This window comes from Barbus barbus (genome assembly GCF_936440315.1).
Source record: "Barbus barbus genome assembly, chromosome: 18".
NCBI classification, from domain to species: Eukaryota; Metazoa; Chordata; class Actinopteri; order Cypriniformes; family Cyprinidae; genus Barbus; species Barbus barbus.
The window spans coordinates 26,471,286-26,487,883 of NC_136746.1; the positions used below are offsets into that span (position 1 = coordinate 26,471,286).

General features: G+C 34.1%; 1 protein-coding gene across 1 annotated transcript in view; it reads right to left on the reverse strand.

Annotated features, from left to right (window-relative positions):
- Window positions 1–16,598, reverse strand: part of LOC306884602 (MAM domain-containing glycosylphosphatidylinositol anchor protein 1-like) — a gene marked incomplete at both ends in the record, with an annotated part of 214,579 nt that overhangs the window by 21,109 nt on the left and 176,872 nt on the right. The window contains 3 exons of the mRNA XM_079440601.1: window positions 149–279; window positions 14,916–15,077; window positions 15,359–15,511. Coding sequence (XP_079296727.1) covers window positions 149–279; window positions 14,916–15,077; window positions 15,359–15,511 — 446 coding nt within the window. The remainder of the gene's footprint in view (window positions 1–148; window positions 280–14,915; window positions 15,078–15,358; window positions 15,512–16,598) is intronic.

Below are 16,598 nucleotides of genomic sequence, written 5' to 3' on the forward strand. Positions count from 1 at the left end.
GCCAAAGCACCATGTCAGAAATATTTGCTATATCCCCCAGCCCTGCAACCTGTTCAAACATGCTATATAAAATATACTCAAATAGCCACATGTGAATAAAGACACACACACACCAGAACAAAAAAAACATTTGCATACAAACTCTCACCTGGAAGGGTCCGCTCGGATAGATCTCAGCATCTGCCTTCCTCCATTCGGGCCCCTGGTGTCCGGAGAGAGTCCAGATGGCAGAATCCACAGTGGCGATGCTCTTCACCCTCATCAGAACATTGAGTGTACCTGCAGACACACAGAAAATAGAGGTCAGAGGAACAGTGACACTTTCACCTTGGCTGTAGACTTTTGACTATCGGTCCACTTTGCTGTCTAGTCTGGCCCTAAAAATGCAAATATAAGCATAATATAGCTTTATGATGACAAATGAGAAATGCATAACATTTCTGAAATCAAACAAAGCCTCACTCTACACATGTACTTAATCACAACAGCACAGAAAACAGTTGATCAGTGACTTAGAGAATTTTCACAATCCCAATCAATCAGACTGAACCTTGTGATTCTGATATGCATTTTTTATATGCAATAGATAAAATTATTTCTTACAAACAAAAAATTAGTGCCAACAATTGCGTGTTCTTTTACCACCTTAGATATATAAGTGTGTGGGATTCAAACAATTACTGGAGATCAAGGTCCATCAGGATCAGTGAATTAGGGCAAACTCAGGATTTGACTAATTATGACAGATCTTTGCTTCTTCTCTAATAAGACCCCTTTGGCCCGCCGCTGGTGTGAGTAGATTAGCATTTCTCTGAGGTATTGCACAAAGCCTGACTCTGTGACAAATATAAGGTCAAATACATGATCTAACACAACCAAGTATCACCACCACAGAACACGGGTAAACTAATTTTTCAAAGTTGTAAAAGTGAGTGAAAGTAAAAGTTTTGTTTGTTTTTTGCAGCATGCACTGGCATGATTTGAAATATGAAATTATGGAAATATAAAACATTTGGTAACACTTTAGAATAGGGAACACATTAACAATTAACCTTGTATGACCTTTCCCTCAAAAAAAAAAACAAATTTTTGCTTATTAATAGTCAGTAAGGTAGTTGTTAGATTTAGGTATTGAGTAGGATTAGGGATGTAGAATAAGGTCATGTAGAATAAGGCATTAATATGTGCTTAATTACTACTAATAAATGGCTAATAATCTATTAATATGCATGCTAATTAGCAATAAGTTAAGAGACCATAAAATAAAAGTGCTACCAAACATTTTATAGATTATTGGGGCATTCTTCCTACTTTAAAATTCCATATTCAATACAGTGTTTCCCCTAGGTTTATGGCTTGGGGGGGGGGGGGGGGGGGGGGGGTGTTCCGTTTTTTTCCTGCATTAAAACATTTTTATCTTTTAATTAATGAAAATTAAACAAATCTTATTTTATTTTTTATTTTTTTAGGAAAATAAAGGGGATTTAATATTACAATTAAAACATCGAAGACATATTTTGATTATTCCTTAAAAATAAGGTTTTAATCATTTTAGTAGGCTATTACGTACATTCTACTGAACAATAGGAATATATTTCTGCCGCAATGTCTACAATTGAAACCCGAACGTTTATTTTGACGGGTTGCCGTGAATACCTTTAGATTTCTGTGTGTATATGATATGAGGACAGTTTTACTCAAATGAAATGCTCATGAAGTCATTCTCACAGCAGTTCTGGAGATGTTGTTCATGTATTTATGTCCTCATTTAGTGAGGCTGCAGATGTTAATATAGCAAACAAAACCAAGCGTCTGCGCCATACATTAACACAGAGACAGGCAGAAGTCACTGCAATTCTTTGTAATTGTTTATGAAATTTACAAGAAATTTTCTGAATATAAAATTAAATCTGCTGCTGAAAGGGCTATTTTTACTTTTATTTTCAGGCTTTGGAAATTTTGCATTATACATTTGAGAATATGTATTCAAAAACCTCTTACATTTTTGAAAAATGAAAACTATGAATATTGCTGAAACTTATTTGTTCATTTGGCCATTGTTTAACCTGTACACTCCTAATACACCACAGGAATAGTTGTATAATAACTTTGTTTAACATTCATAAAATTACAAAATGTTAATCAGATCATTAAAACTGCAGCTCTGCTAAAACTGCTTGTCTGGAAAATCAAGATGTGACATCATGATAAATTGATCTATATTCATCAGACGGTCTGTGGGTTTGTCATCTGAGACTGACGTGATCGATTAGCTCCAGAAACACAGCTCTCAGTAGACAACAAAGCAGAGGCATCTTACACACAAACACTGTGATTATGTGAGGTTTAGAGCGCTTATTATGAACGTCAGCATTGAAATCTGTCACAGACACTGAACACACACACACACTCAGTTGATGGAAGGCAGTGAGGCCAAGTGGCACCTTTATGACTCATGCATTAAATTATTACTCTGACTTTGTGCTTAAGGGAAACCAATATATAATTCAGTTGTACTTTGGAACAGAGTGAGAGAGAGAGAGAGAGAGAGAGAGAACAAACTCTGAACAATAACACACACACACACACATACACACACACGTAAATTAACTAATGTTTCAAAACTTTCTCCGCAGAGTCTACACCCTGCTCATCACATGCACACATAGAAGATAAAAGCAGACGAGTCCAGCCAACTAACCAGGCTTCACATATTACTTATTCAGGACCACCAGATATAAATGCATAACACAGCAGCACACAGCAACATTAACAAAGCAAACAGATGCGTACTGTGACAAAGTGGCTCACTCAAAACACATCCTAGTAAACTCAGCTAAAGCTATCTGAACAATATCAGGCGATACTGACCACCAATACATCAATCCAGACACAGCTACATAAATAACGCCAGTATAGAGCCTTACACAGCTAATTCCTATTTTAAGCTGATGTTGCTTTCTATATAAACGTTGTCCTATCGCATACATTTGTAGTATTGTAAGACACGGTCAACATTTGAATGTCCTGATGTGTCATTGCCTCAACCAACGGCGTGAACTTTGTATGGGATCACCTGTTTTACCAAATAATGGCACCCAAAAATTAAAACTATATGCATTACCATTGAAAGAAGTCTCTTATGCTCACCATGGCTCAATTAATTTGATCAAAAAAATGCAGTAAAATATTGTGAAATCAGATTACAATTTAAAATATCTGTTTTCTATTCTAATGTATTTTTTTGCACTCATTACTCCAGTCTTCAATGTCACATGACCCTTTAGAAATTATTCTAATATGCTGATTTGCTGCATGAGAAAATAGATTAAAATAGATTTTTAACCAATTTTTAAACCGTAGCGTATTGGTATATCACTTTTCACAATCCATAGTAATTTTACAGAAATTAATGCATCAATGTCATTAATGTTCCTATTTACATTGATTCATTTAGCAAAAAAGTCTGTACAAATAATGAACGTCTTACGTTATTGCCTGGAAGAGACCTTTTGAGGAACATCTTGTAACAATGTCAAAAGTTTCATTGTTACTTTTTGACTTATGAGCCTTTAGCTCAAACACTCTTTTTGCTAGCAATATGAATGGTTAATTTTGAGCTAAAAAGCCATTTGTATTGTACAAGTTCAGGTATCTAAATAATGCCATTATAACACTAACACAAATGTACAATACTAATAACTTCTAAAAAGTAGCATGGTATAACAATGTTTTTGACACCATCTGAAGTAATCATTCAGTACCACAATATACCGTACTACGTATGCCATTACTACACATCACTGCATGCTGTACCACAACCATTTTCATTGTTTTTTAAAGGGAAAGTCACTCTAATGGAGTCAGCATGTGTCATTACTGTACAGATATTACAGTAATCAAAGGAAAATGAGGAAAGCCTTTAACAGGAACGGCGTGTTGTATCAGAACATCGCTATTAGCTCGCTGCCCAGACTGAAAGCATCTGCCATGATTCAATGACCCCAATCATGCTGAAGAGCTGCTCACCGCCTGATAAACAAACACAAAACGTGCTGGTGCATCTTTAAGGTGATTACGCACACTCGACTCATAAACCGTTGTGAGCAATGAGCCAGGCACTTAAAAATCACCCTTATGCGAAGACCTTTGAAAATAAACAGCTAACCGACCCTTAGAGAAACAATCATGTCTGTGTGTGTAAGGACAGGATGTAGTAAAGGCCTAAGGCTTCAGACGGACCCCTGTGCTGCCAGAGAACAACAGCATCAGAGGCCCTTGGCTAACCTTGACACAGGTCAAACACATCCAAACACTCATTCATCTCTGTAATGAGCAGAAGATGGAGGTTGAGTGGGAAAGCTGGGCGGTGGCAGACCATTTTTAAAGCACATTCAAAGCATGAGTGGTACAGAGTTTGCTTTTTCTGTGCTGTTTGTTTTCTTGAAAGTGTTTACAGTAATTTATGATTTCAGGGTAACATTTCTAATTTTAGTTTAGTTTAGTTTCAGTTTAAACTAAAATGAGTGGTATTATTGCTAAGTAATACTGTTAAAATATTTACATTCAGTATTTTTTTTTTGTTTGTTTGTTTTTTTTATCTTTATACTGTCATAAAATATTTCAGTTAGGTGTCAAGGCAACCTAAGTCAAGATAATAGCTTAAAATTATCATTAAATAAAACTATATATATATATATATATATATGTATATATGTATATGTGTGTGTATATATATATATATATATATATATGTGTGTATATATATATATATATATATATATATATATGTGTATGCATATATGTATGTATGTATATATATATGTATATATATATATATGTATATATATATATATATATATATGAGGTGCCAAACAGGAAATAATTATATAAGAATCTGAATATATAGATATACGTCTGAATATATAAATGTAAATTGTGAATATATAGAAGTAAACCTGAATATATAGTTATAACTCTGAATATATAAATGTAAATTGCGAATATATAGAAGTAAATCTGAATATATAGAAGTAAATCTGAATATATAGAAGTAAATCTGAATATATAGAAGTAAATCTGAATATATAGTTATAAATCTGAATATATAAATGTAAATTGCGAATATATAGTTATAAATCTGAATATATAAATGTAAATTGCGAATATATAGAGATAAATCTGAATATATAGAAGTAAATCTGAATATATAGTTATAAATCTGAATATATAAATGTAAATTGCGAATATATAGAAGTAAACCTGAATATATAGAGATAAATCTGAATATATATATAGAAGTAGTTGTCTGACACTTGCATAAGTAAGTGCATAAGTGCATAATCTCTTAACAAAAAGGAGGTTTCAATAAGCGCCACCTGCTGGCGATAGCTGTAAATGTAAGCACTTTTGTAAAATGTATCTATTACAAAAGATATTGTCTTCTGAAGACGCATATTGATTGCAATGGTCTGTTTCTTAAATGTGCATTGATTGCTTACCTCCACTGTAACTGATTTCCTCACACAAATGTTAATGATTTGATGCTAACTTAAGTTTGATCACGGTTAAAGCTAGAATGTCCACTAATGTGTTTATTTACAAAAAGGCATGAGTGAAGAAAAATGAAGCAATTTGATCTTTTATCTAATTTTTCACGAAACTGCGATTTAAATATTACTTCTATAGGCTATATAAAAAAGAAAATAAAAAAAGACATATGACACATGTTAAATGGTGGTAGCCTAGTTTATGAATGGTACACCCCCTTAAGCTCACATGAATAGACTGACCCAAGTCTTCAGCAGCCAATTACACCGACGCGTTCAAACTGATTTTTCACGCGTCAACAACACGTTAAATACGTGTATTTCACGCGTAAACAACACGTATTTCACGCGTATTTCACACGTTGATTTGTCCATACGTAAACAACACGTATTTCACGTGTTAAACACGTGTTGTTTACGCGTGAAATACGCGTATTTAACGTGTTGTTGACGCGTTAAAATTCACGTGTTTTTGGCCCCAACGGCCTTCCATACTGCACCTCCGCCTCAGTAGTTTGGTGGACAGTCGTGCTTGTAGAGAAGGACGCGCTGTTGGATGGTCCCGGTGTGTCTTTTCTATCACATGCTGCTGCAATTGTCTCAATAAAATCACTATTTGTCAGCAAATTGTGAACGATTTCCCTAGCCCTCTCAGCCATGTTGATTTGTGAGGACCTTTTGGCGCTACGGCCAGCCTTTTGTAAAATACAGAAAAAAAGAAAAAAAACTCCATTTGGTTTGGATAAGTGATACACTTACAGTAATTAATATAGTACAAAATTCACATTGATGCATTCAATTAATAAAAATAATTAATAAGAACATCTGTCTTTTGACATGCCTGATAATAAAGATATATTTATTTAGATGTAGACAATAAACATATATTCAGATTTGCATTTATATATTCTGATTTACTAATATATACACACAATTTACACTTACATATATCCATAACTATAACTTTATATTCACAATTTACATTTATATATTCAGATTTACTTCTATATATTCGCAATTTACTTCTATATATTCGCAATTTACATTTATATATTCAGATTTACTTCTATATATTCGCAATTTACATTTATATATTCAGATTTATAACTATATATTCAGATTTACTTCTATATATTCAGGTTTACTTCTATATATTCAGATTTATCTCTATATATTCGCAATTTACATTTATATATTCAGATTTATAACTATATATTCAGATTTACTTCTATATATTCGCAATTTACATTTATATATTCAGATTTATAACTATATATTCAGATTTACTTCTATATATTCAGATTTATCTCTATATATTCGCAATTTACATTTATATATTCAGATTTATAACTATATATTCAGATTTACTTCTATATATTCGCAATTTACATTTATATATTCAGATTTATAACTATATATTCAGATTTACTTCTATATATTCAGACTTATAACTATATATTCAGGTTTACTTCTATATATTCAGACTTATAACTATATATTCAGGTTTACTTCTATATATTCACAATTTACATTTATATATTCAGACTTATATCTATATATTCAGATTCTTATATAATTATTTCCTGTTTGGCACCTCATAATAAATATATATATATATATATATATATATATATATATATATATATATATATGTATGTATATATATATATATATATATATATATATATATATATATATATGTATGTATATGTATATATATGTATATATATATATATATATATGTATATATGTGTATATATATATGTATATGTATATATATGTATATGTATATGTATATATGTGCATATATATATGTATATGTATATATATATGTATATATATGTATATATATATATATATATATATATATATATATATATATATATATATATATATATATATATGTATATATATATATATAAAACCATTTACATTAACCGAAATAACATTTTTTACAAAAAAAACCTTTAAACCTATAAAAAAAAAAATATATTGAAATATTTTTTTTAAATATTTAAGTTATACTTTAATTTAACATTTCAGCTAGTTGCCAAGGCTACATTTTTAATTCATTTAGTTTAAATAAAAATTCGTTTTGTTGTTAACTAAAATTTTTTAAAAACATTTGATAATTGATTTTTTAAAATAACTTAAAAAAAAATTGAGGAAACCTGTTGCCTTAAAATTATTAAGTAAATAATAATAATAAAAAAAAAAGTTAAGTGAACTTGACAATTCACTTAACTTAAAAAAATATTATTTACTAATAATAATTAATAATTTTAAGGCAACTTAATAATTTACTAAAAACAATAACTACAACAACAACATAACTAATAAAACTGACAAAAACACAACAAAATTATTAAAACCTACATTAAATTAAACAGAAAAGCTAAAAAATGATTACAATAATTAGTAATAATACTATATTAATCATACTGAAATAACAGTGCTTGCAAGCAACTAGCTGTACATTATCCCTTACATATTTGACAGAAGGCCATGATTACCCAATCAGAGTCAAGTCTTCCTGAGAGCTGAAAGACAATGAATATATGCAAAAATGAGTCTGAGCAAACAAGCCATTCATTCTTGTACCATATAAAATGCATGCATCACTAAACAAGGACAACGACTGCTGAAACACCTTGTGAACGCCTGTCATCTGCTAACAGCAGCAGGGTCACACTCTGATGCTGTAATGAGTGAAGGATCTAATGAACTGACTGCTTGTGATTGACTTCTGCTCTAATGGATCCACTGGCTGTTGAACTCCTTTGTAATGAACTTCAAGCCTAATAAACTTGCGGTCTAATAGAACATGCTATTGTGTTGCTCTTGATGAAAAATCGAACAGACTACTGCGATTGTAGAGGGTGATCGCTTAGTCTTTACAGTGTCTAGAGGAAGGCGAATGACATGAAAAAGACACCATCAAATCAAAATGGACACATTTTTAAGCCTGCATGTTAATCTAATGTATTGTTCATTAGCCTAATAGAATTTAGTTTATCGTAAGCCTGACCATTTACTCAGAGTAAAGTAAATAAATGAATAAAGACAAAAAAATTATAAAAAGAGGAAATAATAATATTAATAATCTTATATTGATAAACATAACTAAACAGACTTAATTTAAATACAAAAATACAACAAAATAAGAGGAAATTATTATTATTATTATTATTGTTATACAATGACTAACAATATATTAACACAAAAATACAACAGATAAAACAAGAATAAAAAGAGGACATAATAATATATTATTATAACTGCATAATAATAATAAAAGTAATAATTACATAATAATATTATTACAATTATATTACAATAATATTGTACACACACTTAATTTGAATACAAAATACAACAGATAAAACAAGAATACAAAGTGAAAATTATTATTATTAATAATAATAAATAGCTTATTCAAAACAATGACTAAAAACACTTCACCTGCTTTTAAAAAATGTGAATGCATTTTACATTACAATTGCATTTGAGGACCTCAACCCTAAAAACACAGTGAAACAACAGCTGTAAGATGCACAAAGCGTTTCATTTAAAAGAGAGACAAATTGCATGACACACAAATTCTGATGCTAATTAAAATAAAATAAAAACAGCAACCCAACGATCAACCCGTCAAAGACAACGCAAATACATGCCTCCTCCCTCTAATCAGATACACCCATCCAGAAATATAGAAAGCGAATGTCTCTGACTCTCTACTAGTAAAGATTTATTGATCCAGTGAAGTAATGCAAAGCTCAAGAGCCAAACCTCCAGATAACTGAATATACTCCAAACACACACACACACGGAGATGTTAAACACGACATGCTGTGATAAAATCTGTGGTGTTGTCTGCAGTTATACACATATCTTCTAAGGAAGTCTGCAAATAGCACAAGGCTAAAGTGTCAATGTGCTGATGTAGCTCTGTTGAATGCAGTGCTAGTGTGGCATAACCAACGCAGAGCTGATCTCTTCAATTGCTAATTGGGATGTAATCAAATCTAATGCAAGCACAGTGGCGCAAATAAAAGTCTAAATTCTCATTCTGCTAATGAGGTTGTAATTTACGGCCAGCGTAGAGCGGCTAGCACAGTCCTACACATTAAAATTGCTGACAGGGACGTCTGTCTCGCAGTAGGGCGTCTCATGTAATGAGTCGAGCCAGCTGTGCCTCCCTCTCAGTTTAGCATCTGTGCCCACAGTGCCACCCACATGCCAATGCACAGACTAATGATTAGCTGATTAGTGTACACAGGCCGTAATCAGCAGAAATCACACCAACATTCAGCCTATAGCAGAAGAACAGATGAAAACTCTTTAAACCAGCCTAAGATCATCCAGTCTGGTCAAGCTGATTTAGCTAGTCTTTGCTGGGGGTTTTGGTGATACCAGACCAGCAAACCACCTTACGTAGTCCTGATGTAAATAAAACCAGATGCAAAAATAACAAACCTCACACTTTATTTGTGTTAGCATGTTGCTAAGCTACTGCAAGAATACTCTAACAAGCATAAAATACATAAAGACTGGATAAAATATTAACTTTAATCATATTAAACTGCTTTGAGTTTTTGCTTCCGAATGATTATTTTTTTATGTATTATTTATTATAAATAACTGAATTGAATTGAATAATTTATCCTCCGTAACAGCTGCTTTCTAGATGAAATTGCAAGATGTTGTGGATTATATATTTTACACAAACACGCACATAAAAAATGCTAAAGAATCAAACATTATTTTCATGAATTAAAATGAAGCTGCAAGAACGAAAAAGAATTTTGCTTAGGCAACTATCTGAAATTAAATATTTAAACTGAAATACTTCAATTATATAAATTAAAACAAATAAACATACATGCTTACATAAATTTTAAACCCCCAAAATTCATAAAAAAAATTACTAACACTGAAACTGAAAATATAAAAAAATTAAAGCTAATTTAAAACATAATTTAATAAATATTATAAATATATAGGATGCTGTTTTCTACTACTGCAAAGCTGCTTTGAAGCGATCTGTATTGTATAAAGCTCTATATAAAATAAGCCTGAGCATTTCTCTCATCTCATCCAGCATTTCAGAAGGATATTGTTCAAATGAGCTCTTAACGGTGCATTATGGGATTGACATTTACATGTAATGCTCTATAAAGAAGCGTTCACATTGATTCTCTGCCTTAAAATACTCCAAAAGTGTCCAGCTCACTACGTTTCGCAACAAAGTTCATCTCATCTGATTACCATGACGCCACCCAACTTGATTTTAGCATACTGATGTAAACGAAAGGTCACAGAAAGTAGTTTATACTAGCACTGCAATACTCTAATAGCAAATAGAAGCACAACTAAACCGCCTACTCTCGTTTTAAAGCAGACAGAGACGAATATGATGAGTTAGAGTGCTTTAGCAGACAGCTTGAGTATGAGGTTATGTGCATGTGCACCCTAGGGTGATTTTGATCATGATTAATGTGGTTCGCCTTTCAATTTTAATTTTCATTAAGGACCTGCTGTCCTCTCCGACTCCTAAATAGCAATGGAATTAATAAAACATGTCCTTTGAAATATACAGTGCAGGCCTGCAGCAGGGAATCCAAAATGCCTTCGGAAAGCCGAACAGATTGAAGCGTGTTATGTGTTCACCAGCCGCCCCCCACCGTGAGCCCAGCCCGTCTCATGAGTGGCAACTGGCAAATAATTAGACGGCCTCGTCTCATTAGAACAGGAGACAGCGCACAGGTAAAGAGAACGAGGTGGAGTGAAAGCAAAGCAGACACAGACAGCCAGAGAGAGCGACTGGCAGAAGAGGAGAAAGAGAGAGAGAGAGCGAGAGAGAAGCACAATTTATGAGCAGTTAATGGGCTGATAAAGTCTGAAGAGCGAGTGCAGATAAAAAGCGAGGGGAAACAGGAAGTTCAGTTACTTTATTTCTCAAGCTGAAAAATGAGAAAACAACAACAGCAGAAAAAAACTTTTGGTCTGCTGTCGAAACTTTGGTTGGAGGAGTTTTGTGTGATAAAGTCCTTACATTAATGAGCAATTAAAGTCTGCGTGTGCGAGTGTGTGCTAGAGTGTGTGCTAACAGGTGGTTGCCAGATAGTCACAGATCTTTGAACCCCATCAGGAAGATCCATAAATCACTGTGCACGGTGCATTTTTAAAACAACATTATTTACTGCGTTTATGAGTCATTTATGCCTTTGAGGTCCCAAAAGAGAGCTTTTGTCAGATTTAGCTAATTTCTGGGGACATTTTTGTCCTCAAACTATAGTAAATCCCTGCCACCCACACACATATAGCACCCTGCATAAACAAACACATTTCACACGCAGGTTCTGCTGCCTAATTAGAACACATTTTAGGTGCAACTGTAAGACTTGCATGGGTTTGCTTTTTAAAGGGATAGTCCACCAAAAAATAGAAGATACCTTAAAGGGATATTCCAGGCAAAAATGAAAATTCTGACATCGTTTACTTACAACTAATATGGCTTTCTTTCTTCTGTGGGACACAAAATTAAGTATTTGAAGAATATTGGTAATTAAATGGTTTTGGTCCCCATTTACTTTAAATCTATGGACAGAAAAAAACAAGTCAATGGGAACCAAAACTGTTTGGTTACCAATATTCTTGAAAATATCTTTTGTGTTCAGTATAAAAAAGAAAACCATACAGGTTAGGAACAACATGAGTGGGAGTACACAGTGACAGAATTTTCATTTTATGGGTGAACTATCACTTTAAGATACCTACTTTTGGTCAAATCCTGAGAGGCCGTTCACACAGGACGTGTTCTTGCATTGAAAAGCAGCTAAACACAGTGCAGAGGAATGGACCACAAGGTCTAAAGGCACATTTTTAAAAGATGAACTTGATTTAACCTGACATGAAGTGGCAACAGTCACAGATGCCCACTTAGCGCATTTTGCCATTAAACAACAATGAAAATGTCACGCAGATGGATGCTAGAGCATGTCCTGTGTGAAAGGCCCCTAAGGCAACATCGCATGTTTCCTTAACATAGAAGAAGATACCATAATGCATAGTGACGAGTGAAAAAAAAAAGAAAATTCAATCCAAAAAGTTGGAAGATGAGGCAAGAGAAATACTTTTGACTATGTATACTTATACTATATAACACTTCATAATACTTCATTTCACTCAACACTGAAAAGTATATACTGTACAATATCGATCAAACTCCAAAGTTTGGAGTTGTTAAGATGAAGTCTCTTATGCTCATCAATACTGCAATTTTTCATTTTTTTTCAATCAAAAATTCAGTCAAAAATTGTAATGTTGTGAAACAGTATTACAATTTAAAACAACCTTTTTTATTTTATTATAATTTGATATGTATAGACCCTTCAGAAATTGTAATATATATATATATATATATATATATATATATATATATATATATATATATATATATATACACACACACACATATAGAATAGTTTGTGAAAACCATGGTACTTTCTTCCTGGATTCTTTAATAGAAAGTTTGAACAGAATTGATTTTCAAAATAGAATCATTTGTAACATTTTAATGCCTTTACTGTGACTTTCGCTCAGAATTACTACAGTGTGGCACTGAATGATGTGCTTGATCAGCTTAAATGTGGCAGGAAGAAACACACACGCGCACACACAAGACTGCTTGGAGCTGAGAGAATAGACAGATGTCACTTTGAAACAAAGCTTAATGTTTTAACAGTCACGATAAATATATAATGGATGTGTAGATGACATCACGTCTCTCTCTCTCTGACTGTGTCCTTCATTGTCTTTGACCTTCTAGTGAACACTACTCATAAAGCACCGTACTTTCCCTGACCGATTCAGCTCAATGCTGCAGTAGAGGAGGACACTTTCAGACAAACCAAACTCCAATTAGAAGCATGCACAAGCACAGATATTTCAGGGAAACAACATCATCAAGCCTCCAACCTGTCATATAGAGACTACTTTCCACTATTCAATCGATTCTCTATGAGCATAACAGTAAAACATCAGTTTACCTAATTAAAACAGCTTTCAAACATTGACTTTAAAGGTGTCATAGATTGATACAGTATTTTAAATTGTTCCCTGATATCTCCACAGAAGGTATGTGGCTTAGGTAAGGGCAAAAAATCTCCAGAAATGATTTTACATGTCCATTTACAACCCTAGGATTTCTCCCTAGAATGAAATGGTATGTTATTGGCTTATTTGGCAGGGTCATGAATAATAATGAGCTCTGCTCTGATTGGCTGTTTCACAGTGCCGCTAAATGTTGAGCTCTGCTCTGATTGGCTGTTTCACAGTGCCGCTCAATGTTGAGCTCTGCTTTGATTGGCTGTTTCACAGTGCCGCTAAATGTTGAGCTCTGCTCTGATTGGCTGTTTCACAGTGCCGCTCAATGTTGAGCTCTGCTCTGATTGGCTGTTTCACAGTGCCGCTCAATGTTGAGCTCTGCTCTGATTGGCTGTTTCACAGTGCCGCTCAATGTTGAGCTCTGCTCTGATTGGCTGTTTCACAGTGCCACTCATCAGCAAGAAGGAAACCCAGGGAGGAAAATATATATTTAAATACTTTCTCTCACAGTTATATCATCGGGTAATTATACTGTATATAAAACACGGGCATCAGGGAGCCGTTATTAATACGCAAGGCATTGAAACTGCTTTTGAACGATCGGTCGATCGTGTTATAGTTTCACTTTCAAGAGACGCGATCGCACAAACTATGTTTATATTATGGAGCAACAGTACTTACCACACATTTCACAAGATCAGATGCATGTCAGTGGTGCTCAGGATCTGTAAATCATTCGCCATCATCCTCATCTCTCCTTACTCTGTTTATGTGGTAAGTGAAATGTAACAGGCTATAGCTAGTAAGGAGCGAACCATGCCCCTTTTAGTGGCTCGCATTAATTTAGTAGAATGCGTTATTTGCTTTCCGTGTCTTTCTGAATAAAGACACCAACCCATCCCTGCACTTCACACCCCCTGCACAGCCTGGACATAACATTTATTCCCATGGTCTGCCATTTTCACTGTTGTCCGCGCTTGTTTATTTACAATACCTGCAGAACTTCTGATGGTTCGGCTGGCGGCTGGCCTAGAACAAAGGCGGGTATATGCAAATGTTGGGGGTGTAGTGATCCCACAAGATTTACATGAGGAGGAAACTATGGTGTTTGAGGCTCACTGTATGTCATTTCCATGTACAGAACTGTTATTATTTAACTATGCCAGGGTAAATACAGTTTTTCATTCTATGGCACCTTTAAGATGAGAATTTAAATGTTTTTGTCTTTCTCAGAGTGTGAATTCAAACCAGGCTCACCAATATGTTTTCCGTTCATGTGATAGTAGAAAGAGACACAGTAGGGTGTTCTGGTGGTCCCTGTTGGTCCTCGGGCCACCGTAACATTATACAACGGAGAGAGAAGACGAGCTCGATCCCCGGCCTGACGCGGTCGTGACGTCTCAATATACATGTAGTAACCTTTATTGTAGACAGAAAGTATAAAACGAGTTACCACAAGGTTTTTCAAAGGGCAGAAGATTTCACAAAATAAATAATAATAATACATACAGAAAAATTAAATCTGCTTTCTCAAAAATTTTTTGTTTAAGAATTGTGCTTTTGCTGTACACAATTTCAAGAATACAGGACCATTTTTCTATGGAGTTTCTTGACTGGCAAAATTCTCTATAAAGGTACTTTGAACTGAATAGAAAAGAGTTCTAATAGTGGGCAGAAAAAAGACTGGTGTGTATTTTTACCTTCTTTCGTCCCACTCCTGTCTGTATCCGGCCCTGTATTAACCGACCGTTTGGGGTTCTGTGTGAGATGGTTCTGTCTGGTCCAGTCAAACACATCGCCGCGGTCTTGAGTGAATCCACATATCCTAATGTCCTCAAACCCACACACATGATCTACACATAAAAACATGAGAGGGAATCAAGATCGAGTTACATAAGTGATAATGTACATCCAGATGGTTGTTCTCGCAGAATAAAGGTCACTGCACACTGAGTCCGGTTTTTCCATATTCCTCATCCTTTCCTATCAAAATGCATGCTACGGATGCGAAAACGCAGAAAATCGAACTTGATCCGAATTTTTTTATGACGGACGAAAGTTTCGGAGGCAGTTTGTAAACGTGATTGGCACAACGTGAGGTCGTATTTATTTTTTAACGTGTGAAAATTTTGGACTAAAATTTCAGTGTGCAATTACCTTAAACCCTGATAGAGCGACCCTGGACCCTGATTACTGCACAGCTACTACCAAATAAGTAAATAATTATACAGAAAATATTACGTTGAAATATTTTATTAGCTCTATAAATGCAAAGCTTCCACAAAGAAAAACAGTTACACAGCTGAATTGTATAACACTGCATAAGAAGCACAGTTTATAAGTGTCTACTTGCAAGATGTAGTATCTGTTCTTCGTGTGATCACCAGCAGGGCTAAATCGAATGGCAACAGGAGGACATTAATCTCATTTAGGTCAAATATTGTCCAGTAAGTTGCATTGAAAATGGAAAATCTTAAAGAAACTTGGGTCTTGTGCGGCTGACATTTCTGGCACAGTAGCGCAAGAATGCAGCTAAGTGTGTTTAGCATGGCTAAACATCCACACCTGCGTCTTCGTACTTGCGTAAAGTATGTTTCTGGCCTAATACTGATGAGCAGATCTGAGGAGAAGGTCTGCAGGGTTTCTTAGGCATGTTTAATGTAAGGAGTTCTCTCAACAGGTTCCTCTGGAGTACTCTCAGCAGTGTTCACAGCGATTACCCTCATTTAACAAACACAGAATACAGAATACTGTAGTTAGTCACCCAGAACGTCTCCATTCACACTCTTAAATGGCTGATTAACTAATTTTCCAAGTGTGAGAGGAGACACAGTGACTGAATGGAGAAGAATGCACGATTTCCGAGTTGTGGTTTGAAATCACAATTTTCTTCCCTCCGCATGCATTCGGCTCTTCAATTTACTCTGCTGATCTCCAGTC